The 27,995-nt window shown below is 41.4% G+C and overlaps 1 protein-coding gene across 1 annotated transcript; it reads right to left on the reverse strand.

Moving 5' to 3' along the window:
- Nucleotides 1-290: 290 nt before the first annotated feature.
- PPM1D (protein phosphatase, Mg2+/Mn2+ dependent 1D) lies at nucleotides 291-27,985 on the reverse strand. Its single transcript, XM_055719719.1, has 6 exons — nucleotides 27,363-27,985; nucleotides 20,730-20,958; nucleotides 18,170-18,294; nucleotides 7,698-7,888; nucleotides 6,661-6,903; nucleotides 291-1,731 (listed from the first exon to the last, which is right to left on the reverse strand). Exons 1-6 carry the CDS (start codon nucleotides 27,823-27,825, stop codon nucleotides 1,177-1,179), a joined length of 1,806 nt encoding a protein of 601 aa, XP_055575694.1. The 5' UTR covers nucleotides 27,826-27,985; the 3' UTR covers nucleotides 291-1,176.
- Nucleotides 27,986-27,995: the final 10 nt, after the last annotated feature.

The raw sequence follows: 27,995 nt of genomic DNA on the forward strand, positions 1-27,995 counted from the left end.
GCCATAAAGAATTAAGATTCTATAAATAACCACCCTAGCCATTGGAATAAAATACTGGCCTTTTACTTCCCAAAAAATAAAAAAAACCCCACAGGTTATATATTGCTACAGTTAAACGGTCAGTATAAAGTGCCAAGATCAGTTCCGTAATAAAACTATGTGCAATGTCTTGTTTCACAAGCCACGTAGCCACTGTGAAGGGGAGAGTAATTATTAGATTTTTAATTAATACAAAATATAAATATGCTCAACAGACCTTAAGCTTGAAATTAAAAAAAAATGCACCCCCATCAAGTTTTCATGTGTTTTATTTAGGTGAACATACACATGGTCCACATACTCAATGAAAATAGTCATAAAATAATTTAAGAACTTATGTTGAAAGGTATTAGCAGCACCATCAATATTGGAATAGCAGAGAATTCATGCCTCCGTAGGGCATACTTTTATGCCTGGATATAAATGCCATCATTTATAACAAGGGATGGGAATGGCTTTATAGGATGCTTTTGGGAGTTGGAGTTTTAAAACACACACTTTTTTGCTAAATACTTTGACGATTAATGTTACAAAAAATACAACTAAATAAGATACTGCATAGTAGTTTAATTAACATGAAGAAATTGACATTGAGCTGTGTAAAGCAAGACTCAACATCTCTGCTTCCACATACTTTTCATTTCTGAGTAGAGAAATCTAAAATTTAAAAAAAAAATATAGACCTAGTGTATTCTCTAAAAGACACACTTCAGGTGGAACGTATAGTACTACGAAAATACATATCTTCCATTCTGTTTAATAATTTACTTTAGTTAAAAAGTTGTGAAATTCTCATCACAAGAAGCGTATACAAATTCATGACTTTAGTAAATTAACAAAAAGGATTATTTTTCTTTAAAACAAGGTTTAGCCCCGCTGTAACAATTATACAAGGAAAAAAAGAGACTACATTTATATGAAGGAATACAAATTTACACACATTTTACAGTAACTTATACCCTACACATCTACAAAATTCACAGTTATAATACAAGCAAGTACAAGGCTGGGATAAAGCTGTTCAATACCAAAAAAAGTTTCTACTTTAAAAAAAGATAAACAGGAAGATTTTCAAACTTCTGCACCAACTTTAAAATTCTAACCAGACCAAAATACACTTCCTTACACAAATGCCCTTCAGCAAACACAGACTGCTTTCCTGGGCGGGTGGAAGAGTGAATTGCTGAGCTTCTTCTGACCCCGCAGGCTGCGTCGCATGGTCAGCTTGTTTGAGTTTTTGCGCTGTGGAGTTGTGGACATGCCTTCTGGCTGGACACTAATGCTTCGACTCAGGCCACGTCTTGGCTTCTTCATAGCTGGGCCAGAGTTGGATTCTTCCAATGTCCTTTTAAAGTTTGCTGTGGGTGTCCTCTCTGCATCTTGGGCTTTTGTTTGGCCACTACTGGACACCTTGAAGCCTTTTTGGTCCGTGCCTGAATTTGCGGAGTTGGAAGGGGAGAGACTGACCGACAAACCATTATTGTAGGATTCATGTATCCTCAAAGCCAACGCTTTGCTGCACTTCTCCTCCTGTGGGCCTGAATCCTTTGGGGTGGCTCCTGATGAAGGTAAATTGCTTTTGGCAATCTCATTTGGCAGCTCTAAGTATTTTTCCGAGATCATGTTGCTATGTGTGAGGGGAGGAATAGGTTCAGAAGCATTCAGTCGTGGCCATGGATCATCTTCTGAAAGCTGAGGGAAAAGAAAAAAAAATTTAGGCATAAATATAATTATTTGACCTGCATTATCCTTCGAGGGTGGAGATAGTGTGGGACAGAACTTCTCTAAACCTTGTCAGAGACAGAAGAATCCTACTCCAAAACAGTTATCTTTTCTCCACACTGAGAGGTGAAAACTAATTCAGACTGTGGGTCTGAACTTGGTACTTTGTGCACACCAACTTCATAAAAGCATTTACTTCAGTCATCCAATTTGCAAGTGTCTCATAGTGGCAGATGTGTAATCTTTTCATTCAGAGGGCTGCCCAGACTTACTCAGCCTGTGTACCTTCCCTTTGGCTGCTATAAAATGCTCAGGAATCTGCATGCATCTGCTGTTAATTTAGGAAGCCATGTAGCAGTGCCTGCAATCTTTGTGCTATGATTCTCATAAGTAGCATTTTCCAGCATGCGGACATGACTTCCCCCCTTCAGACACTGTGATATATGCACCTATACTGCCTTTTGAGGATTTTACATGTCACCAGTAGCCAAACACTATTGGGGGAAATAGCAGAAAAAGTCTTCTGACCTTTGTTACATGTAGAAGTCTTAGTTACTGCATAACCAGATTATCAGGGACACTGACAAACTCTTCATGGTAGGTGTCCTGATTGCATACAGAAAGGTAGAGCATCGGACAAAGCTATTCTGAGAATAGTTACTGTTTGCTATGTGAAGTAACACATTTTATTGCCTAGCTTTATGCTCTACAACATGTAAAGAAAGCAGCTCCATTCCTCCCAGCACATCCAGCCACTCTGCACGAAGCGCAGTCATTCTGTATGTTGAAGAGAAGCTGCTTAATACGATGCCCTGAGAACCAGGGTCTTTCTGAACTCTAATCATACCTTCAGCTACTCATGTCTCCTGCAGCCTTTGATAAGTGCTTTTGCCTCGTTCTCAGTTTTACCAATAGGAAAATGGGGACAATACTTGCTTTCACTATCCACAGGGGGATTATGAAAATTAGTATTTATGCAGTGCCCTAAAGATATGAATTATGACCTTATTAAAGATTTAATTGTGAAGAAATCCCTAGTTACTTGGCAAGTCCTTCAAAAGTAAATTTCAAGGCCGCATTACTCTACATACCATCAACGTAAGGCAAATGATGATAACTGTTTTAAGAAAATACTATGCTGAAAACTCAAATGCACACACAGCTGAATCAGGAAGTAAGTCAATGTAACATCTCAGGTGAATAAATAGATGCTTTTGAAGTCACAACCCAGAACAACTTCAGTTCAACTTCAAGAAGAGATGACTGCTCAGCACTTTTGAAAAATCTAATATTAAGGTTTAATAAAATGCACACCAAAAGAAAAAATAATCAGAATTGTTTCTAGCATCTAGACGTAGTCTTCCACTCCCCTCTACTCCCCTGTTTCTCCCTATGTGTAGTAAAACCATCTAGATAATACTTTCTTCCTATATGTAGCAACACAAGACAAAAGACCTTTATGGATGGTATTCTGGAGGTTATTCTTCACCTCTGTTGCAGAACCCCTAAGAAAGCTGGATAACACACAGAGAACAGCTCTGGCAATGCTACTTAATCTGCTCAATTTAATTTTTGGAATTGCGTCTCTAGCCACGACTTAGGTTTTATGCTTTTGTTGTGCAAGACACGTAACACTGTGGCTGTTATTGCCAACAGCTTTTGCATGGTACGAATTAGATGAGACTGAACAAGGCTTAGGGAAGCCAAACAAAGTCAGATGGACTGCTGAAGAGTGATGTAACAAAACAAGAAAAATAAAACATGAATCACAAATTTCATTTCTCAGCAATCTAACCAATCAGATTTTATCACTGGCCTCAGGAATATTGATTTGGTATTAGTAATTGTTGCCAGAAGGATATGCAATTAAGAAATACTTCTGTTTAATTGAGAAACTTTGGTCTCCGTCCATTTCCAAATTAATTGTTTTGGAAGGTAGCAGCTGTTAAGAGTCAAGGCTATTCGTGCTTCTTTCAGTTCTCTGAAGGTAACAGGCACGAATATCCTTTCTGTTGCCACCTCGTGTTTTTGCTGATCTGTCCTCTTTGGGCAATAATCCTGCCGCAATCTCCAGGAGCTCTAACTGATCTGGGGAATCACCTCTGGTTTCTTTACAGAAACTACGATGATTCCTTTTCAATTAAATTCAACAATAATTTTGTAAGAAGATGAATTAATTACCAACCTAAATTTAAGTGTATTTACCTGTAGCTCTATGTATCAAGGTATTTATGCAAGGTTTTGCAAATGGGTAGTCATCTATTGCTATACTTCCTTTTGTGTAATCAACAAAATGGGGCTTTTCCCTCCCATGAGGTTGACAGTATCACTAGGATCACAAAGTATCATGAAATAAGGGCACTTCCTGAATCTCTCACAAGTTACCACCATCAGAAAAAAAAATTCCAAAAAGCATATTCCTAAATAGTCATGTGGCTGTGCTTCATAAGAAAACTGGCACCTTGCTATAAGGCTACCATTTAATGTCTGAGGCAAGGCCTAAGAAACAATGTATTTGACCATTTTTGCGGAGAGTCCCAAATGCCTCTATTATGTTTCACATAATTTTAAAGAAAACATTGAGCCAACAGTGCTCCTGCATGCACTTAGTTTTACCTAGAAGGCTCCCATGAAGCCAGACTGCTATATAAATGAAAAGCCAACAGTCCAGCCATTACATAACCAAACTTTATGGAAATGGGGTTTTCTTTTCCTTGTGGCTCTAACTGCTAAACCTCTTTGTACTGTGAAAAAGATAATATTGCTTAGGTGTAGTTAGCAAATATATTTACAGGTAACTACACAAAGTTTTTGTTTTGCAAAAAAAACATACATGGAGACACAACTGCTAAGACATTTCCTTTATTATGATCTGCCTGGAGACATTTGGGTTTTCCTGAAGTATTTCAAAATTGTTCTAACGGTGCAATGACCTTTTCAGCCTCCTTTTCACACTTCTGATAATCACAGGTAGTCTGTGAGGACAGCTAGATAGTTGTTATTAAAGCAGAAACCTCTGTTACATTAGTACTCTTAATAAATACAAGTACTAAGAAAATAGTATCTGTTTTTAAATTGGCAACACCAGTTCTATTTTAATCCAAAAGAGGGATAACTTTTGCATTAAAATAGAATTTATACATATATTATCAATGAAGACCCATAGCTAGTAAAAAATGTCTTCTGCGTTTGGCACAGTAAGCAAAAAAAATGTAAGGCCTTATCTACATGGCAAACAAAAGTTTTTAGTTGTCTAAAGTTTTGATCTTTTCATTCTTTGTGAATGCCTGCTGCAATTTATCTAGATTCACATATCACAGTTAACAGAATCTGCATCAATGGGGAGAGGGAATCTTAAGGAGAAAAAAATATTTTTTTTTTTTCCGGTTAAGTCCTTATCCAGAAATTCTGCTTCCTGGACATCTTGCAGTCAATACAGCTCAATGTTTATTCAGTGAGTACTGATAATAGATCACACACAAAACATATGGTACAACTTTAAAAGTTCAGGATTATTTAGAATGCAAAGAATTTTTCTGCACTCAAGATTTTACTAGATTTTAAGTTCTTTTCATATGCTTTGCTACACTGGATGTAAAGGAAGGAGACAAAGTTTAAGCTTGCCATTTTATTAGCAGCTTGTTTCTACCAAGGGAATGTTAAGGATTCCCTTTTTAATTTTTACTCTTTTCACTTTGCCCAAAGGAGAGTTATCCAAAGATACTGCAGAACATCAAAGGACAGCTACTTAAATCAGAAGCAGCTGGTAGTTACTGAAGCAAACATCCACTCATAACTACACTGTAGTTCTTAGAACAAAAAGATCCCCACCAACTTCTGAATACCAACTTCTGCTTTTTGTTAATGGTTGAAACTTCTAACCTGAAGGAAGACCTTGTATTATAATGTCTTTTCCTCTAACAAAGACCATTAAATCAACCAGAGGAAGATAATAAGTTTTCCTGATCCAGAAAGAAAACATTCTTTACAGCAATGGGCATTTGAATACATCATCCCTTTGGTTACCTTAAAAAAAAAAAAAAACCAACTAAACACCACAGCCAAACAAAACCCAACCACACCAAGAATAAGAACACATCTACAAACAGTCTGAAATTGATCACCTGTGCAAGCTACAGAAGTACATGGCAAGGTAGGAAAGAAAACCGTAGCCCAACCTTATTCTCTAAAGAGATGTGTTGGGGTTTTTTTTCTTTTTTAAACTTCTGATCCCCACAGTTTGAGTCCTCCCTTTCAATAGCCTACTTCTGATTTTGCGGAGGATCTTTGAAAACTTACCTTTCAGAAACAGTGCATTTAAAGTTGTGCAAACTATAGGCATAGGGTTATAGTAATAATTTCTTACATGTTAAGGAGGGAATAGAGATCAACAACTATTCTTAAATGATCTGGATTTTAAGAGTTACAAAAACTGTATGTCTGAAGTTCATAATTTAATACTCTGCCTTTGGTGTTCAAAAGTCTTTTAAGAAACGTTAAATGTTCATCCAGTCTCCAAAGCTTTGTACATGGAAGTACTGAGGACATGGTCAGGTAATTGCTGTCAAGTACTGTCCTACAACTGAAATGTATTATGTAGCCATACATACTGCCTAGTCCACTGCAGTTAGGAAAAAAACCCACCCAACACAACCAAACCCAAAAACCAAAAGCAACATTAAATAGTGGTTTAAGTTGACAGCCCAGTAGTTTCTAAAAGTATTACTTCAGTTACTGGCAAGGGTCTGACTACACCATTGGCGCCAGTCCCACCTGTCGCAGTGAGCTACACAGAAAGAAATGACTACTAGGGCGAGAAAAAGGATATTGATACTTATTTAGTGGGCTCCACACTCAAAAGTGGAACATTTCGGTAAAACACTGAAAAAAACCCATTACCTTGACAGGTGGGGTACAGCAGCGGGAGGGTGTCATGCCATTCATATCAGGGCTGCTATAGCAGGGACTCTCTGCCAAGTTGAGATACAATTCTTCTTCATTTTCCAAGTTGCTTTTGCTGTCTTGCAACGGTGAGATGCAGATTACAATGGCACTAGTGTTATCTGCACGAAGCATGCGTTGCCTCCACCGGCCGAGCGCTCTGTTCACTAGCATTTTGGCACAAGACTGTCGGTGCTCTCCCTTTACATTAGAGGAAAGGGACAGAGAGAGAAAGCAGTCAGGTCCACTTCACTTTATACATGGAAGGTGGACAGTTTATGTGGCACAGCCTGAGATATATTCCTATATATCATGTACTAAAGTGATGTGATTCAGAAACACAAGAGGAAGTATCCATTGAAATATATCTTTCTTCTAAGTGAAATGTAACTTTAAAATCAGTTTATGGTAGAATCCATGTATCTATGAGTGATTTAAACCATAAAACCAATGCAGTGACTTGCATAAATAGCCTGGCCATAACATCCTACAGTCTTTCTAAAAGTCTCTCAAGGGGGTTACATACTATTTAGTATCTGATGCTCAGATGCTCCACTACATAAATTCTCAAACTGTTTTTTAAAATAAACCAGAGAAAAATTTAATTCAGACTTTGTACAAATAGTGTAAAAAACAATAAACAGTTATCTGCATTGTAACACGCATCTTAACGTGAATTAAATTTCAGACAGTATTTTGTATAATCACCTTAGAAAAGGAACATGTTACCATCTTTATTACTCACAGATACCATCCTGGTAGTCAAATTTCCCAAAAATAGTCACCAAATAATTTAAAGATTGTTAACATGCATGGGTTTTGACAGTATACGCAAGCACAGTATCAGCCACATTGTAACTACATCTGTCTTGTGGCAAAACTATGACTATGCCTAAACACCACCAGTTAGGTACTGTTCATACATGCCACACTAAGCAATTTTTAGAAGAAAAAAGTATTAAATTTGCACAATGACTTATTGCCGCTGCTCTCACCATGAAGTATTTTTTCTCCTCATGATCCTGGCACATGGAGATAGCATCTTGAGGTGGGATCATGTTCCACAGTCCATCACTGCCAAGGATAATATATTTGTGCTTCTGGGGATCAATTGTGTGCACACTAGTGTCAGGTTCAGGAGACACAACAAATTCACCACTGTAGAAGTCGTAGCTCCAAAGGTCACCTAGCCAAGAAGAAAATGTTTTTGAATTGTTACACATGAAAATACCAATCCTGGAAACTACAGAAAAATGTTCCCATGAAAACAATTACCACCAGCCTCAAATCCCCAACAGTAATACAAAGTAATTTCAGCACAATCACTGATCTGCTGCTGCTTTCCAAGCATATTTATTAATACGTAGCAACGTAAATAAAACCACATTCAAACAAACCTATGTTTATAGAAGACCTTCTACTCTCTTAGAAACTAACATTTTCAGAAAAAGGGGAAATGTAGTACCTTAATACCTGGATATTGAGGTTTCACTGTTTTCTAAAGTAAAACCTATCTGAACAATGACAGATGTCAAACAAGTAAAGCCTTTACTTTGTTGAACCCACACCAAACTTGCAGAAATCTGCCCTTTCAGTTATTGGTAGTTGAAATACTGGAAGCAGAATCCTCCTGTCTCGTACACGGTAGAGTTTCTAGGACTAGGTTGTGGGCGGGGGCGGAATCACATACTACCTTTTCTCCTCCCAATGTCATATACAGTATTAGACTTATATCAGCATCACTATGATACACTGCCCTGCACACCCTACCAAGTCCTGCTTGTACAACAAAAAACCCCCGCAAACTAAAAAACCTCATCTTTTCACACTCAAGCTGCTAAACTGCCCTTTGTTTCTTTAAAACCTGAGATCCTCCACAAGCAATACAAAAAAACCAGGGTTATATCTTGCTGTGCGTGTGTTTGTGCATGCAGGTGCCACAGAGAAGAAACAAAGGAAGAGGGCAAAGGAATAGGGGAAAGGCTTCAGCCTCTCCTCATTTCTATTTCCCATTCCTCCTCCTTCCACAGCATTAGCATTGCTTTCAAAGCCATGCAGCGCTGTGTTAGAGCGTCTTTCCAGCTGAACACCATGTGCCAAATTCTGAGTTGGAAAGTAGCCACAGGAACACAAGTAGTGCCTGGGTTCCAGCAGGAAAGCAGAAAATGAGAGCTAAAGCTTCTCCCTCGCAAAGCCTCATGCAGCAAACCTTTCTATTTTTAAATCTTTCTTGCTATGCAAATGTATTTGGCTTCATGTCACCAGTAACAATGGCCCGAATTGAATCAGACTAACACATTCAAATCAAAACAACTACTGGTTTGAGTGTTTCCTCCAAACCATCCTCAAGTGAAAACCACTCCATCAGAAAAATGCACTTCCATATCAATTTATGTCAATTTAATTTATCAAGTATACTTGAAAAAATAAAACCTTTTTCTAAGGTTGGTCCTTTAAATCAAGAATGGTATTAATTTGCACTAACACCTTCTTCTTCCTTTTTATTTTATGTTCGTAAATAGCTTCCTATAGTGACAAGCAACAAAAAGTAACATTATTTGCAAGCACTGGCTACATTTTCCTGTGCAGAACACATGGCTTTAGAAGTAGAAATCGATTAAAATGTCAGAACTGAAAAGCATACAGAAGCTTAAAACTCCAGTTTACGAGTAAGGTTTTGTCAGGGTTTTTTTTCCCTCTGCTTTTTGCTGGCTTCAGAAAGCATGCCTGTAGCCTTCTTCCGCATCCATCACCACCCTTTTAAAGATAATAAATCAGCTTTTTGTCTTCCTGCTTCCTTCCATTAGCTTTGCCTTAAGCTATCAACCAGTTGAAAAGACTTCTCCAGAATCAGGAAAGGGAATACTTCAACTCAATTACTCCACTTCACCATAGCAAGCAGGATGGTCCATCCTCATTAAAGCACCAATTCACCTTCATTGCAGCAGCAGCAAGCAGAAACACATGCTTCTAATAAGTGCTAATTAAAAGCCAAGCCTGCTTGTATAGAGGTGCACTCTCCCTCCACAGACTCAACAAAGCCAGCCAGCTGGCAGCGAGATCAATACTCTAACAGAAGAGCTGAACTCCAGCACAGCAATTATTGTATATGAATTGCCACAAAAAGTCTTCATGCACTGAGTGATCTTCACATCATGTCTATCACAGACACAGCAGGTAAAATAAACAAGAGCTTGGGATCTTACAACAACCAGATCTTGGAATCGGTGGCAGCATCCGTTTCCAACACACATAATATTTTTATGCTTTTATTTGCTAGTTTGTTCATACTCATTTAGGAGTGACAAATGTTATTAGTTGAATCATATTTTTTATTAAAAATACTGTGCAGTATGATAAAAATAACCTGATGCTATTTAATTTTGGTTCATCTACATACGTGTCATCATGCCCATCTGCTGCTCTTCCCCAGAAAACAGCTGAGTGATAATCGTACTGATTTCAGAGGTTCTTCCTCCAAGGGGAAGAAAGGTCCTCGTGGGCATAATCAGGAATACCACTCTGGCTATAAGGAGGACTCCAAGGATTAAAAACTTCCTCAAGGGCACACAGATTCTGAGAACACACATGATGAATCCACACATCACAAATCACAGGCCAAACCCCTGACCAGGACCTCAACCTTCCTAGCTGCCACTGAAAGCTTTCCAACCTCAGTGTCCCTCCTCCACAACAAGCTGCCCTTCTGAGGGCCACACTGGAACCCTACACTGAGGTGTGGGCTTGACATCAGACTTCACAGCTGGGTCTGCCTTAGAACTACCACCAGGCTACCTGATAGTAGTAGTCCACATATTTGGCTGAGTCCATGTGCAAGTCTGCAACTAAGCTACACTTCTACAGTACTATCATCATTCTTAACTGAGGGGGGTGAAGAAAAGAGAGAAAATTAGACATCACGAGAGGAAAGTAATTTTTCCTGAAAGCAACTGCTGAAGCAGAGCTAGACTAGTTCAAGGACTCACAGCTTCAAAGACTAAGTTTATTAAACGTGCTGGTTTTTGGTTTGGGGTTGGTTTTTTTGCAAAATGCATTCTTTGAAATAATCTCTTGTAGCACCACCTCTTGTCAAAGCAGCATTCCAAGGTTGCTGTAAATGTACAGCAAGAACAGACTCATCATGAGTTTTACATTCAACTGTACTCATCATCTATTCAATCTCAAAAAGCTAGGAAATGCACAATAACTTATTTACAAAGTTGTACGACGGAACAGCATTGAAGCACAGTCAGGTATTAACTGACCAACTCCAGGCAACTCTTGAGCTACTGAAAGCTAAATGGAGCTCTAGATGTCACAAATTGAAAGAAAAAAAAAAAAACCCAAACCTTCTTTCTTTGAGCCAGGAAAATTTCTACAGAGTATGCTTGAAGCCTGAAGCATATAGAAAAATCCAGATTCTTCCTCCCTCAGCCTCAAAGGAAACAACAGTACTTGTGACTGCCTTAAAGAACAGGGAAAATTGCCTTCAGTGTTAATCTACCAGTCTACTCCCAGAAACCCACAAACTCAGGCTAATCAAGCTGGCTAGTAATCCTTGGTAGAAGAGTGTTGCATAAAGAATATTTCACTTCAAAAAATACTTCTCACAGATCCTTCAACTCCAAGCCAGCAAAGGCCAACCCACGGCACTAGGGTGAGGTACTTTTTTTTTTTTTTTTTTCCTAAAGGGCAGAGCACCACAGATTTAAGTTCATGCTTTTTAGAGCTGCTGCACAGACAGAATACCAATGTCAGCTGCGTATCTTTCTCTGGCCAGCTGGAGAGCACAGCATCCATAGCAGCTGAGGAATATATGACAAACTTGGGAAGAGTCACTTTACATGGCACCCTCTGTCACAATTCTGGGAAAGAAAAAGGGAGATGGAAGTAAGCCAAAAAGCAGAGTACACTTTTTCCTAGGCATTTCAAAGTGCTCTGAAATCTTTAATTCTGTCCCAAAGCAAGAAGACAGACAAGTGACCCTTTAGCAGACGGGGAAGCCAAGATAGCAAGATGATGTGATATGCCAAAGGCTAGTATTACAGAACTGGAATGCCAGGTTCTCAGACTTGACTTTGAGCCATACTATTTTTGTTCTGAATTAAAACCCAGACATTCACAAAACCTTTAACAATCTTGTTCTCCAAAATCCTACAGACCAGGAATATTTCTTTTGGTGTAAGGCTTGCATATTTCTTTTCCAAACCAATGTTAATAGTGTAATTCCTTCCATATCTTCCAGAAAAATCGTATCTGTTTCTTAGTCGTAACTCAAAACCAGAATAATATACAGAGGTCTACACAAAAATGACACTACACCTTACAAAAAGAAAAATAGATGTTTGAAATCATAAAGGAGCAGGAAACTTTATTTACCTACCTGTAAGAATATATCAAAATGCAGTCTATCTTACCTGCTTACTATTACCTTTTAAAATACAATAAAAAAACTTTTTTTTTTTGTATTGTATTTCAACTGCTGCCAGGAAAGTAACTGAAGTTACAAACAAAAACACCCATCATGTAAGTAGACTGGATTAAATTAAGCCCAAAGCCTTCTTACAGCAAAAGTATGTCCAGAAGTCATATAAATCAAGTCTTTCATTTATGTTTCTGGATCATGCTGTTTCAAATACAAAAATATCTTTTGGTTTTAATAGAGGAAAGAAAAGTTGACTTCTATAAGTCAGTCCAAAACAAAAACCCAGTTTGATTAATCCCAGATCTTTTTAAATCAAAGTTTTATCTAAGAGGTCTGTTAGTACAAAGAGACGACTTGCAGGACTTTTTTCACTCCCAATGGAAGCGAGACAAATATCAGCAAGGATCCAGACAGTAACCACTCAAGACCGAGCTGGGGTGGAAACATTTTCAGCAGAACTCATGGCAACCCAGTCCTACAGCCACAAGAGGGCATTTCACAGCAGTGTAAAGTGGAGTGCAACGCAATGTCCCATTCACACAACGCTGGAATGATGAGGGATGGGGACAAATTGAAGGTATCAGCAAGCAGAAAACTTAACACATAAGCACTTGAGGCTTTAAAACTTCCACTGCTGCTTTAGGAGTACTTTTTTTAGGAGCTTCTTTTACATCCTACTTCAGTCAAACTTGTTGAAAGAATGCCACCCCTCAACAGTATGTAGAAAAGGAAAGCACAGGCAGAAGAACTGTATTTCAACAGCAAATTAAACAAATGATTGCATTTTAAATGGGTGGTGAATTAAAAGCTGCTCATAAGGCAGTCTTCAGCGTGACTGCTCATCTCTGCTTGTAAGTTAGCAAAATCACAGGCAAGACAGAAAAAAAAAAAAAAAGGTGTTTGTCTAGGGCTACGCCAGAGCACGTTGCATGAGAAAAGCCTGCAAGAACTAGTGTGCAAAAGTAGAGGTGAGGAGCTGAAATGGCACAGAAAAAGCTTCTCACAATTTCTAGCCTTGAATTAAATCCTTCAAATGAATACTAAGGTGGAATTTCAAGCCTCAAAAGACAATCCTAGACAGCATTTGCTTAGCCGAAAACAAGGGGTAAAGCAGAAGAATGCACTGACCAAACCTGGATAAAGCTCTGCCTTTAGCAGAAAAGTTTTATTACTGCTTTTCTACATTGCCTAAGAAGAGAGAGCAAGAGAGGCATGTGTACAGACCTGCCATCTGCCAAGGGGGGTAAGGGGGAGCCCCAGACTTTCTTACTTGAGCTACATGGACCCACACACACTGCCATATGACATGTAACAGATACCCACAAAGTACATACTCTGCATTTTGTACAGGCATACATATATATATTTTGTCTTGAGGGTAAGATGATTATACGAGCTAGAGCAAGACATCCCTAGGACAAGACTAGAATCCCAAATGCATCTGGTTTGTCTGGTTTTACATAGATAAAATGAAAAAAGCAATTATCACTAAAACCTGGAAAATGCCTTGCAGTACTCAAATACAAATTACTAGCTTACGCAATTCAACATGATTGATCTTCCATGGTGAGACCTACAAGTGAGCAGGAAGGAAGAACTGAGAAGCAGACACTGTGTTGCAACTGTGCCCATTCTATTTGGTAAACTTTAAAAAAAAATAGCTAAATGCAGGAAAAAAACCCTAAACCCTTATACAGCAGCCTACTTATATCATTTGAGGTCAGCCATACCCTCTTCTCTAGGGTTTCATGGTATGCATGTTCAGAGAGCTTCACAAAACAATTCTGGCACCCAGTAAGTTGCTCTGGAAAACAGCTTCCATGGCACTGTCAGAGCCAGCTTTCTCATAGCAGCTATACATTGAACATTCACTGCTTGGTACATAACTCTTCTTAAGAGGTCAGCAGGAAATTCATGTTCTTAGGAGAAGTCAATTCTGTATGGTAAAGGCCATTCCACCTGAAGTATAGGGGTGAGTCTATTATATTTCCACATGAAGGGAAAAGATACTTCATGTTGCCACATGAGTGAGTTGTTTAACTATGGGTTCTTGGTTCAGGTTTCATCATTTGTTAATTTAAAGCCCCACACAGACACCAAACAGCTACAATACTGCGAGGCAATCCCTTACCACATAACCCTTTGGACAGCTGCAGATCTTGGCTCTAGATTAGTTCCCAAGAAAAGGGGAGGAGGAGGGAACAGAGTCAATAAAAGATTTACTGGGTTTAGACCTGAACTAATTTACCAGCAAGAGAGATCCCATATGATTTAAAAAACAATCAAGACCCATTTCTGCCATCACACCATGCATTACCAGTCAACTTAATCAGGCTGGCAGACAGCTGGGGATAAGAACTTAAATAGCCACTTAAACTACAACATGTTTAAGTTAACACTTACAACCTACAAAGCTCAGTGATTAATCACACCATTTGTCTACCTGTTTCTACATTCTGTCCTTGTTGCAAGTTATACCATTAAGATATTCAAAGCTCAGACTGTAGTTTTTCTATATTCCCCCTACTTTGTATACTGTCTCTGAAAGTTACACCCACAGCCAGATTTTACTTCAAAATCTGTTTCCAAAGATCAAAACTCTTAATTCCTTTTTTCCACAATGAGAATGAAACATACATCGTCTTACACACTTATTTTGCTTATCATCCCAGAAGCAGGTCTAACTTAATTTAGACAGACAACATAGCTGAAATGTAACCTTTCTGCTAGCGTGTATCTGGCTATTGTGTTATACAAGCCCAGAGCAGGTTATTTCCTTTCTCAGCACTCTTTCCCCAAGACATGCACATGGAAGCACGTTCACAGGAGCCTACACCACCTTCCCAAGTGCCACACGGAGTTACTGTCTCCGCAGGGAGACAATAACTAACACGCGATGCAATGACACGCACAGACCCTTCGAAACACACGGGCAAGTTACATGATGGGTTGTTGCCCCCGAGCATCTGCTCCATGGTATCCATCGATCTGCACACTCATAGCCTTGCCTTATGTAAGGGGATTGAAGTAATTTGAGTTACCTCACACCTGTTTTAGAGACAGGCATATAAAATGGACAGTTACCATGAAACTAGGGGTGCGAGGAAACTGACTTAAATGATTACACTCTAAGGAAACAAAATGCTCTTCTGATCAGCTTGAGCAGCAAGTCTTGACATGAACAGTTCTGAGATTGCACGGGATTCTTAAGTATCTATTACAAGGCAAACTGGTATAAAGAAAGATGTTTTCATCACCCAGAAAAGGTTAGCAGAAGTAGCTATACTTAAAACGCAGAATACTCTGCTACAGTTTAAAATAGAAGACTTAAAAAACCTGGATACAGTAAAAGCAGCATACAGATACTTTATAGAGACAATATGAAGCCTAAGTATTTCTGACTTGTTATGGGGCTATAAATAAATCAAACATTACTTAAATGCAGCCACTACAGTTGCAAGAAGCAGCAGTAATAAAAAGTGCATACCACAAATGCTTGTTTTAGGGCAGAAAGACACTGCAGACAATCAGAACAGTACAGGGAATGTCAACAGAACTGATCTGGCCAGGACTTCCACTGCACCAGTATTCCTCCTGCTGTCCAAATGTTTGACCAATGCAATACTCTTCCACCGTGTTTTTTTATTCCTGCTATTTCTAAAGCCCTTGCTGTACTCCTTAAAATGAGTGCTAGACTTAAGGAATGGGTGAGGGATGAGACTACACCAAAATACTTCAAAGTGTTGTAAGAGAAAGACAAACTTAAAAAAGACACCCATGTTCTAAATTTTAGGGGGTTTCATCAGACAATCTTCCCGCTTTTAAAGACTGTAAATTCACAACTCTTTAAGTTTCTCTCCACGGTGCAGGGCAGAGTGTCAAGAGCTTCTTGCTCTCCTACTCAAAATTATTGTCCAGTCTGGGATCTGTATGGGATTTCTATCAAGAACAACAACTGAGTTTGGACTTAGCAAAAAGAATCACTGTGCTACATCTTAGTAGGATTGACTAGAGTACTGGTAACCAGTATACGTCAACACTGACAGTTATTACTCTGCTTGGAGAGGCTCCAACACAGCAGTGCTGTGCCAACCAGGGTAGCAATCTGGGAACCAGCCAAGAGGTCGAGCAGGCCTCAACAGCATGAATGCAAATGGCTTTAGTCATGGTAGGTCTTTTGTAAGCAGCGTAATGGGCATGTTGGCCTCAGAAAGAAGTTAAATCCTGTTTCCAAACTGTGAGCGTCTGTGCACCATCTGGGTCCTACGGAGCGAAGCAGCTGTGTTCCTTTTTCCAGGAGGTTTGTCATACCTCCTCAGAAGTGCATGTGAAGAGGCTACGGAGGCTCCCTGAGCAAGCAAACACTGAAGCACTGTCACGTTGTAAGTCTGTTTCTCCATGATTTGAAGATGTCAAACCCTCTTTTTAAGCTTTCAAATCTGCTTTTGAAACTAAGATATGTTAAAGAGATAAGTGCTCTTGTTTCTTGGACCTTAAACTCTCCAGTAATCCTCTTCATCCACGTAACAGAAAAGAATGCAATAGGGAGCTAACAGATGCATCATTCCTTGAATTCCCATCTGCACACAAGACCCAGCCAAACCCTTGTGTTGAACTCGCTAAAAGGAATTGAATCGAAAGTCATCGAGCTATTTAGACAACAAACTCGCAATCACAGGAATGAAAGATTCATCAAAATTAAGCCTATGTTTTTTGTAATCTAGGAGGAACACATCTCTCTTCTCCCCTTTTTTGCAGAGGGGTACATGTTGCTCAGTGGATGAAGATCTGTTTGCTACTCATTTATTAACTCCAAAGGATTTACTCAAACTCTCGAGTCAGTTTTACTAACCATAAAATAAGCATCTATCTTGCCTAAAATATAACATAATAAAGGCTTTTAAGAAACAGAGAAAAATGTCCATAAAATTAAAGTTCTGGTTTTATTAAAAGATCACCGTTCAGCCACCTAGCCACCTACGACTCCTTGCTTGATATATAACTATCTTTTACAATGGTAGTTATCACTGCAAAATTCTTCCTAACACTGGACAGACCCATGTGAAACAGACAGCACTGCCTCTGAAATAAGACACAGTAATGCTACGCAATTATCAAGACGATCATGGTCCCAGGAACAGACTGTTCCCATGACACACTGCCAGCTGATCTAGGAACACTGACAACACAGCCACATAACTGTCAAGCTTGCCAAGAAGAAATTAAGTCACAGAACAGTTTTCACAGGTAAAAACATGTACCACATTTACAAAAAAACTGAATCTATACTGGGGGCGGTATCTGGACAGAGGATTCTTCACTGGGGCAAACGGAGGACAGAAACAAAATGAACTGCAGAACACTGGAATTCTGCACTGGAATTTAAGGAAAAAAACTGAGCAGAAGACACCTCTTGCCCATGAGTGTTAGTATCCAAGGATTAAGTTACTAAATACTTCCCCAAAACCACTCATACCAAGTTTGCTAGGTACTTTAAAATGCCTTTTTGTCCTTTGAATAAAGTGTTCCTCAAAGATAGTTTCCCATTACTAATACTCTCACAAAGGCAACAGTTGACCCTTTGGTCATTCTATGCTAAGCCTTGAAAGAAAACAGGTTCACAACAAAAGGAAGACCAGAGTAATTTGGATGCTATGCAGCAAAACTTACAACCACCTAGTCAAAAATTACAGTCCTGTTATTTCAGTAAGAAAACAATAAATATACTCTCCATCTTGGAAACACATACTGCTTTGTGCATTTTTATTTGCAACAGAAATGAAGCACCAGCCTTGTAGGACTGACATTGAAAATCCTGCATGTTGTAGAGCAAGTCCTTCACTCACCAATGACACCTTCTACAGCTTGATTTGAAAAACAAAATCCATATTGTATTAAAAATACTTTTAAAAGGCCCAGGTTTCAGAAGCCCTTGTAATCACAGCAAGTGAGTAAATCCCTCTAAAATATAATAGGGTATAATTCAGTTCTGGTGGCCTGTATGCAGTGCTGTCTCACTTTCCAAACACCAACATGACTTACCAAGTGCTCTAGCAACTGCCAGGAATGGAATCTGGTCAATGACGGTGCTGCGGCGCACAGGGCCATTGTGAGTCAGACGAGGTCTCTTCCAAACGACACGATTCACACCGGACTTGTTGATCACACTAAAAACATCAGAAAGAGGCAGGAGTTAAAAAAAGGAATGGAAATGAAAGCATGAAAGTTGCTTTCAATGGACACAGAACCAGTTAAACAGCAAATATGGACAATAATGACAGCACCCTCAGGGAAGTCCACAGCACAAATAAATATTTCAAAACATACGGTATCACTTTGATACTTTCATTCCATATTAAGCCCAAGGGAGAAGTGAGAAAGGGCAGAAGAAAAGAAAAAGCAGGGGAACGAAGACCTGGAAGAAATTCTGCCTGGCTGCAACAACCAGATGCAAGAGTATCTTTTTTAAAAGCAGAACTGAATTTGCTTTCCTCAGACGAGGACCATCAGCATCAGCTCACTGGGGTGGAAATACCCTGTAGTTCCTCCTTCGGTCTTCTCCTTCTGCCAGTTTGATAGTAAAGAGCACCAAAGTCTAGTTGAAAAAACATAAGAGAAAGGAGCCGCCTTCTGTAGAGACTTCTTTAGCGGTGCACCAACATGAGGCAGATATAAAAGAGGAATTGTTCATAGCTGCTGTGTTGTGAAAGCAGGAGACAGGAAGAAACAGCTCTGCGTTTGAATGTTAACACCTGCTCTAAGGCACTGAGCACCACCTTTAGTTCTCACAGATGGCATTAGAAGGGTCAAAGAAGAAGTTACAGAGCAAGTAAACCAGGCAGCTGTTGTTGGGCAGGGGCAGCTGGGAAGAATGAACAGAGAGAGTATGAGCCATCAAGGAAGAAATGGGAATGAAACAAGGAATTAGCAAAGCTTGGTCCCAACCAAGTTAAGAACTAGATACTTCAAAGCTAGCTTTTCTCCAAGGAACAGCCATTGGTAATTAGAAACCGAGCAGCTCTGGAACAGCCGCAAGATTCCTCATACTGAAGCTATTCAAGATGCACTTCCTGAGACTTCAAAGGCCTTAACAACAAGGGCATGTTTAGCTCCATCCTTGCACATGCACAGTGCAGCAAAGTCACAAACACCACATCCTAAAAACAGATCTTATCCACTTGTACAACTGATGACCACACAAAGCTAACTGCAGTCTTTATCTGAAAGACCTCATCCCACACTCCAGGACTGTTACTATGAAAAATACCATTTTTAATGAAAGACGAAACCATGCTCTCCCATTAACTTTTCCTAATGTGCTTTCATGAATGAGATTTTAATAAGCGTAGCTGCATGGTACCACCTCACTCCTACTATTTGCCTCACAATAGCCTGCAACAGCCAGCCTGGGAAAAACAGAAGGAGAACCAGTAAAAGCAAAGATTTAAACTAAACTAAAATAAAATCTAACCCTTCCTGTTGATACAAAGTTCCAGGGAATTCATCTTTGAAGCTTCAAAGACTTTCAGTCTCCAAGATACGCAACTCAGAAACCTATACATTTACAAGTACTAACCTGGCAAATCTGCAAGTTACCCTTTCTGAAAGCCACCAATACAGCTAACTGATCAACTTCCACCTGCTAGAGGTACAAATATCTGAAGGTTCATGAGCTTACAGGGTTCTCAAATGAATGATGTCAACAGGAAAACCTTCAGTGATCTCTGCCTCTGAACCGCTAAGAGAAGGAAACTGTGCCCATCCATCTGGTGCGGTACTGTAGAACACGAGAACAGAGAGCTCCTGTGAAGCTACGCCAAATGCGAGCCCTGAGGTTTGTCTCAAAACATTAGTGCCATCTGACAAACCTGCCTGCTTTCCTCCTTAGTCACAGGGAACACGCATCAACCACAACTCAAAGATGTCAGAACATCTGCCAGCTCCTGACAGTGAAAAAATTACTAATGCAAAGATATGCATTAAAATGCAGTATTCTAACATTTTAAGCGTACGTTTTAACACAGCAATACAGTACCCTGTTTCAAATCTAAGATTAGTAATTTTTTTTACGTTCCTTAAACAGAAGCTTTGAAGAGCCTACTCAGCAGCTGCCATTGTCACCTCAGGAATAATGCAGAATGCGTAAGAAACTACTTTGTGTCAAAACTGCTGTGTTTCCACCATTTGACAAAATGGATATTCCAGATCTCATACATATATATGTAAAGGCAACCCCCCCAGATTCTTCAGAATTTAATGTAGAATAGGTCAAACATCAGTATCTCCACTTTCAAAGTTTTCAGTTAACATTTAGAATTGTAACCACACCTCAGCTGCACGATCCACCAGGAAATTAAAATTTTGTTTATAACATAAAGCACTATCAAAAAGCCCAACAGTGTAACAGTGGCTCACTAACTCATTCCTCAACAAGCTAGAAAAAACAAAAAACAGAGCCCAGACAGGGAAGGAATATAAATAGACTGAGATTCACCAGCTTGCTCACCCCCCCTGCCCCCCAAAACAAGCAACCTTAAGCCTAGTTCAGTCAGAAAGACACAGACAGCACCCAGAAGTCAAAACTGAAGTAAAAAGCAGTTACCTGCCCCCAAGGCCTTCAATTCTCTCCCTTTCTTTGGGAAGTTCCGGCTTGTGGTCCTGTGTCACCTCCACAGCTCGCACAAAGTCATCTTTGGGGTCATCCTGGACTCCCAGCACCACTCCTGAATCGCCAACATGAGCAACATACATCTTTGACCCGCGGATAATGACCACACTGGCAGTAGTTCCTGACGTGCTTGGGAGACCGGTCATGGTCTTCGGCCACTCTGCTGCAATGAGAGGAAAAAGCAAATAAAAATACTTTTGGTTTTAATTCTGTGGAACCAGTATCGTTTTGAAGATCAAGATGAAGGGTGTGTCAGAGGCTTGTGTAACGTTACAGTATGGCCAGGCAAGCCAGTGCCCTCGGGTCCCCCTTGATTTCGTAACATCACTCCCCTAGCTACAGCTTGACACACATATATATAAAAAGCCAGCATCAAAGCACCAAGACAGGATTCAAAAACTGCTTCCCCTGGTTTAATATTCTAAGCATCACTAGAAGAATATGGGGGAAGATGTGCTCCTTGAGTGTTGAACAGGGTCGAACCAGCATTTTGTTAAGATCTACTGTTCACTGCTCTGCCCGAAGGGGTGGAAACGTTATAAATTAGGTCATTTTGTCTGGACATTGCCAATCACCTCGGAAGGAAAGAAAATGCTATTTTACTTTTATATGCCGAACAACATTTTAAGCTGAGTAACATCTCAGCTGGTTTATTCACATTTCCTTTTGGAGGAAGACTTCAAGTATAACTCAACATCACATCTGCAAGTTATCCTTTGAATTCAAAATACCAACACTAGCACGAACTATGCATGGTTAGGGAAACCTCCTTTCTCAGCTGCTCTGCCCTGAAAACATGTTAATTTCCTATTACACTGCTCTCCCCTGTTCATGTCCAATCCACATTTCTCTTCTGTGCCTTTTCTTTTCTTGTCTGTTTTTGTGTCTACACAGCCAAGTTCATCTACTTCCAAAACGATGCAGAACGACTGAGACAACACCCCAATTAAGAAAGATTAGCCATGCCAGCCCTCCTCTATACTTCAGCACCTTCAGAAAACACAACTCAAGTTGCCAGTTACCGGTTGATTTCAACTGTCAACAGCAACCTCATGTTTCTTCTTCACTGCACCCACTCACGTCTTCAGACAAACTCAGAAGGGAGACTCATCTCCTTGTCACATTCTATCTTCTGCACTTCACAAGGCATGCTCACACAGAACAACATAAAAATTCCACTGTGATACACATGCAGTTTGCAGGAAATACCCAAGCCAGGCTGCCAAAGGACTATATTATTTATTTTCCTATGGCACAACAAACACACAAACCGAAACACAAATAGGCCTTCCTCTCTGTGAAAATGGGTATTTTAAACTTCAGATGTTTTAGGCAGAAGCAAAAGATTAGGAACTTGAGTTCTAGTGCCACTGCACGATGTTCGGATGCCCGAGGCAAGAAAGAGAAGACAGGGAAGACGTGCTGAAGGAGCAGCGGGATTTCATAGACAGCATGACGATAAAGGCTGCCTTTCCTCAGTGTTAGCTACCAAGATATCCAGCATAATCTAAACATCTAAGCTCTTAACACAAGAGTACTAGCTTTGCATTCTACGTACTAAAATACACTTTCGCCCTAGGAGTAGCTTCTTTTTTTTCCCCAAAAACCAGAAACATTCAATCAGCTTATTGGAAGTTCTGTGTCTGGCAATTTTTACTGTGGATATTAAAACTAACACATTCCAAATGGAAAGCAAATGAGGGAGGAAGCCAAGTGGTAATAAGGACTTCAACCATGCACTTAACAGAAAACAAGCTGCAACTAATGAGTTTCTGTCAGCGTAACAACCCCTCAATAGCAATAAAATATATTAGAGAGTCAAATCAGTCTTTATGGGAATGAAGAGCATAGAGAGTGAAATCACCCACTTGTGAGAAGAAAGAATGATACAGCAGCCTCAGATTTTAGGCTCCAGCAGAACTAGAAATTAGATCTGCCTATCATCACGAGATTTTAGTTTCTGCCTTGCTCTTGTTTAGAGATAAGTATTACATATAGCATAGCATATTCCTTTCTTTAGACATCGTGTCTCATCAGAAATTAACACAAGTGTCAAAACTCCCCGGTTTTCTTCTGAGTTCAAGTATTAAAATCAAAGTCACTTACCTGACTCTTCTGCATATCAGGAGCACGTTTTTATTAATCTTGTAACTTCAGCTGTAAGACATCTTTCTAAAACATTTTTTCCCCTCCACTTGAAAAACACTACCCTTCGCTCACTTTTGTAACTTTACTGGTTTTGTAGCTGGCATGTCAGCGGGCAAATTGAAATTGTCACCTGCTGCCTAGGACAGGAAGTGTAAAGCGATTTGCTTCGTGACATCTGACTTGGCTGCACCTTTTCTTTCCCTTTATCCATCCGAAAAAAATAAAGAACTTTTTAGTGCAAACTATACACACCCCTAAAAACAAACATACACGGGACACTAGCATCAAGAAAAGTTTTCTTCCTTGCTCAATTCCTTTCCTACATACTACCATGATGCTGAAAAACGCGCCAAATGCTGTTTTTAAAGACTATTCTTTTTCTTGTCTTTCGATGCATGATACAAACCAAAATACAGTTTTGACTTTAAAAAAAAGCCCTACATTTCTTTTATAAGATACAGCAATAGTCCAAACGATCAGATATGATCAAAAGGCATTTTCTCCTCTAACAAATTAACGGAGAACATATACTAATTAACAGTTAAGAGTAATACCCTGTTAAACTCCTCCTTTGGTAGAAGCATCAGCTCCAGCTGCCATTCTTATTTAAAAACAGACATTAACACTTCCTTCCCTACCTGGCCACACCAGCTCCAGTAAAAACACAAGCTCTTCCTTAAGCACACAACTGGCATTAGTAACATCCCTTCAAAATAACAATATTAAATGCCATCCAGTTTTGAGTTTAGCTTCAATAAGCTCAGAGGAAATTACTGCCCATTTTTCATAGCACAAGAAGTTGACACATTAGAAGAAATCCTGAAATTACAACAAAGCTCTCAAAACAAAATTCACACTTCAAAAACAGACCTGAAACGTCCTTGGATGACATCCCACTTCAGCAACTTTAGCAACAGAGAAATACCTCTAGGTAGCTCTCTTGGAAAGCAAAGTTAAGTCAAAGTTTCCTTGCGGGCCTATGTCCCTAATTCTGTATTTACAGCCCTGAGTTATTAAACTATGTACTAGGAGCATCGATACATCCCAGGATGGACACGACTCCACTGCAGCTGGGGGCTTTAGATCTGAAAATCACACCATTTATGAACCAGTGCAGTGCACAGACCTGGCAGATGCGCATGGGGAGTAGGAGGTAAACCCACAATGTGCCTAGCAGGGTACTAACAACATTGCCCGTTACAGACTCTCACAATCCCTGCCCACAAAATACCACGTATTCCAGTTTAACAGATGCACTTCCCACTCTTCCAAGAAAAAAAAGAAAAAGAATGCACCTGTTCGCAGTATCTGAAGCCATCGGATCTATAATATAGTTTGTTCCTTACAACAGCAGACAGTTGCAAGAGACAAGTCCATGCAGCTTTCCAGGACTGCAAGTTGTTTACACAACTTTTTTTTTTTTGCAGTAACTTCTTACTCTTGTCTCCCTTCTTCTGGTGGGGAGGCTGGAGAGAGGGGTAAGAATTGGTTTAATACAACCCGTCCCGTATTGTCGATCTGTTACAGCAAAACCTGGATCCTACAGCTGGATACCACATCTGTGACAGAAAAAAAACCAAACCTTGGCACAGCCTAAAAAGCAATTGTTGGTGTGTGATACAAAACGCACCAACTGCTCCAGAGCATGTTTGTGGAAGTTCTGTTCCTGTCTTTCTTTGAGCATGATTCAGAATTATTCTCAGGATCAAAAATTGATAAACATGTATTTAATTTTTACGTCACTGTTCTTACATAATTAAGTCAAACCACAGTGCCTCATTTCAAATTAGTTTGATTCTAAAATTCTCATAAAACTTTCAAAACCTAAACACTATATAAACTTTTAATACAGAAACAGACCCTAAAAATTTAACATTATCCTGAAAATCTGCACTGCCTTAAGTGGTCCAGGTGCTTTTCAGGTAAGAACACATACATAAACTCTTAAACATTTCTAAGAATAATCCTGAAATTACAGCTTTGCAGCAGAATTACAAAAAAACCCTTGTTATTACACAAGAAATGAAAATATTATTTGATTTTTATTGCTTCAATTAAATTTAATGGGAAGAGTTATAACCAAAGAAGAAGTACACAACTCTTTCTAAATGGTACCTACTAGTGCTGAAAAACGTTTTTAATACTATCAAGTTAAATACAACATTTACAAACAAGCTCTTGGCTATACAAATAATGAATTGCCAAAGAAACATAAACCTATGCAATCCTTAGTAAAGTCACATCAAAATCTGGGACCTCTGATCCGCATATGCTCCTTGTAAATACCTTTCTTACCCCTGCCAGTTGAGTAACAGGCCTTCAAATAGGAACTTATACTCCAGGAGCTCTTTAGCACACAGAGAACTTCATAATTAATGCCCAAAGTTATCGGCAATGACGAAGGGGCATTTTTCTGTTTTAATTTTTCCGTTACTCTTACAATCAGTGAGCTTCCTGTCTATCGTACGAGATGGCCACTGGGATGACCCCACAGCTTCCCAGCGCTGACAGAACCGCCAAGTACCAGCATCTCTGCCCGTGGCCATCGACTGGAAGCAGTAACAACTCCATCCTTTACACCAAACAGCCAAACTGTTCTCCCACCCCCGTTTCAGGCTACCAAAATACCCAGTCTCCCTTTCATATCCACAGTGTCACCAACACACAGTTACAAATCTGGTCTACATATGCTAATATGGAAAATTATGTACTGAAAGTAGAATTCGCACTGGGATTCTGTAACACAGTATAATAAGTTATAAACTAGACATAGTAATGCTTCTGTCCCGTAACACTCGAGCTGTTGTACACATGCAGCGGAAGTCTGTAAGACCAAACATGCGACGTAGAAACTTACTACAGGGCCCACCTAAAGCTGTTATCAGATGCTCACAGCCAGAGCTACGTTGTTTCTCACAACAATCTGAATGGGTTCCACAACCCCAGTACTAAACACTCATTACTAAAATAGTATTTCCTGCATTCTGTCACTTCGCTCCACCTCTGCGTTTTGTATTCACACACAGTGACAAGCAACAGACTAGGGGTACTACAACTAGAAAACTAAACTTATCTTTGCCCCCCATGCCCCATTCCCCTATTCACACATCTTTCTCCTTACCGTGTAAGCCTGCAGCTCTGGGCATCTCGTGCCACTCACTGCCCTATCCCCAGCATCAAGGCTTTGGTCAAGTTCTGGTGCTCCTAAATCTCACACCCTTTCCTTTCTGTCCAACAACCTGGCCGTTCCTTTCCCCCGCATCTCTTCAGTATCTGACCTTTGCACAACTTCTCCATTTTGCTATTCAAGAAAAAAGGAAAACGAAACTGTATTGACACTGTAATCCCTCCCCGCCCAGGAATCACTTGGTTGAAACCCCAGGGTGGTGCTCTGCCTGCAATTCCTTGCTTTCCACGATTGCCTCCCGCGCCCAGCTGTCAGCATCCCCACCTTTCTGATCCGATTTTAGTCTTCCACTCCCACCTGCCTTCACATGCTGTTCGCTTCTTGTATTTTCTCTTTCTGGGGCTTTCGGATACACGACCGCATACACAACACACACACTCTGCACATGATATACAAACCACCACCATGCTCTACTGCCGCCTTAGCAAGAAAAAACAAATCCCTTTCAGAAACACAGTTCTGCAGTCAGGCTTCATCTGGGGGAGAAGGGAGAGCACCAGAGGGGTCAGGGTCCCCGGCCTGGTCCCTCTCACCCCTCAGCTGTACCGACGTAGGGCCCAACCCCTGCCCTACGCAGACAAGTCAACAGCCTCCATCGCCCTCAGCATCCCAGCGGGTTTGCTGTGCCAGGTAACGCTGCTGCTCTGCGATGCTCAAACAATGCAACTGAACGAGTCCTCCCCATGGACCCGCCACATCCCAAATCCTTCTGGCAGGGCCCGGCGGGAACACTTGCAATCCAGGCACAGTCCGGGGACAAACACTGTCCCATCCCAGCACATTCCAGTTTGCTAAAATTATTTTTTTTAAGATACTGCGGCCAAGGGAAATCCGAGGGGGATTTCCATGCGAATTCCCCACGGCAGCCAGACGAAAATCTCCCAAAAAATCCAATGTCGGGACCCGGCTTGAAACGCGCCGCCAGCAGATCGCAGCTCGGCAGCCCCCCGCCCCGCAGCGCGTACCCCACCCCACACACCCCCCCGCTGCCCCCGGAGCGCCCGGCACGGCGGCCCGCCGTTCCCCGGGCGGGCACGGAGCGGCTCCACTGGGGGGCGGCACGTCCCACTCCCGGGGCCGCCGGGCAACGAGCGGCTCCGGGACGCCGGGCCCTGGGGACAGGGGGTGCTGTCCCCCCCGGCCGGCCGCGGGGAGGCGCGGGGGGGGTCGCGGCGCGGCCCAGGCCCAGGCCCGGCGGCGGCTGGAGGGCGCCAGCAGCGCCGGGGACTTACGCAGCTTTTTCCACATGGCGCGGTGGCAGGCGATGAAGCCCTTGCGCAGGGCCGCGCACACCTCGGCGGGCTCGGCCGAGCCGAAGCCCTTCTGCTTCTTGATGAAGCCCCACAGGTTCTCCCGGGCGAACTGGGCCGCCTCCCGGCCGCCGTGCCCGTCGCACACGGCGAAGAAGGCCACGGAGCGGCGCGGCCGCCGGCCGGAGCCGGGCCCAGGGCCGGGGCCGAGCGGCGGCGCCGCCTCCTCCGGCGCCCGCGGGCTCGCTCCCCGCCGCCGGCCGCTCTCGGCCAGGGGCTCGGCAGCCCGCGGGGCCCCGACCGCCGCCGCGCCTTTGTGCGGGGCGCCGCGCTCCGCCTCGGCCGCCGGCTCGGGCTCCACCACGATCTGGGTCACGTCCTCCATGTATTTCCTGCCGCCCTGGTCCGAGTACACGCTCACCCCCAGCGCGTACGGCCCCGCCATGGGGAGGGACGGGGACCGGGGGCCGGCTCGGCGCGGCGGCGCCCGCCGCTCCCGCCCGCGATGGTTCCCCGCCCGCCGCCGCCGCGGACTATTGTTGACGTCGGCGGCGCCACTCGGGCACGGCCGCGCCGCCCGCCCCCGCCAATCCCCGCGGCAGCGGCGGCCCCGCG

This window comes from Falco cherrug, chromosome 1 (assembly GCF_023634085.1).
Source record: "Falco cherrug isolate bFalChe1 chromosome 1, bFalChe1.pri, whole genome shotgun sequence".
Classification (NCBI taxonomy): domain Eukaryota; kingdom Metazoa; phylum Chordata; class Aves; order Falconiformes; family Falconidae; genus Falco; species Falco cherrug.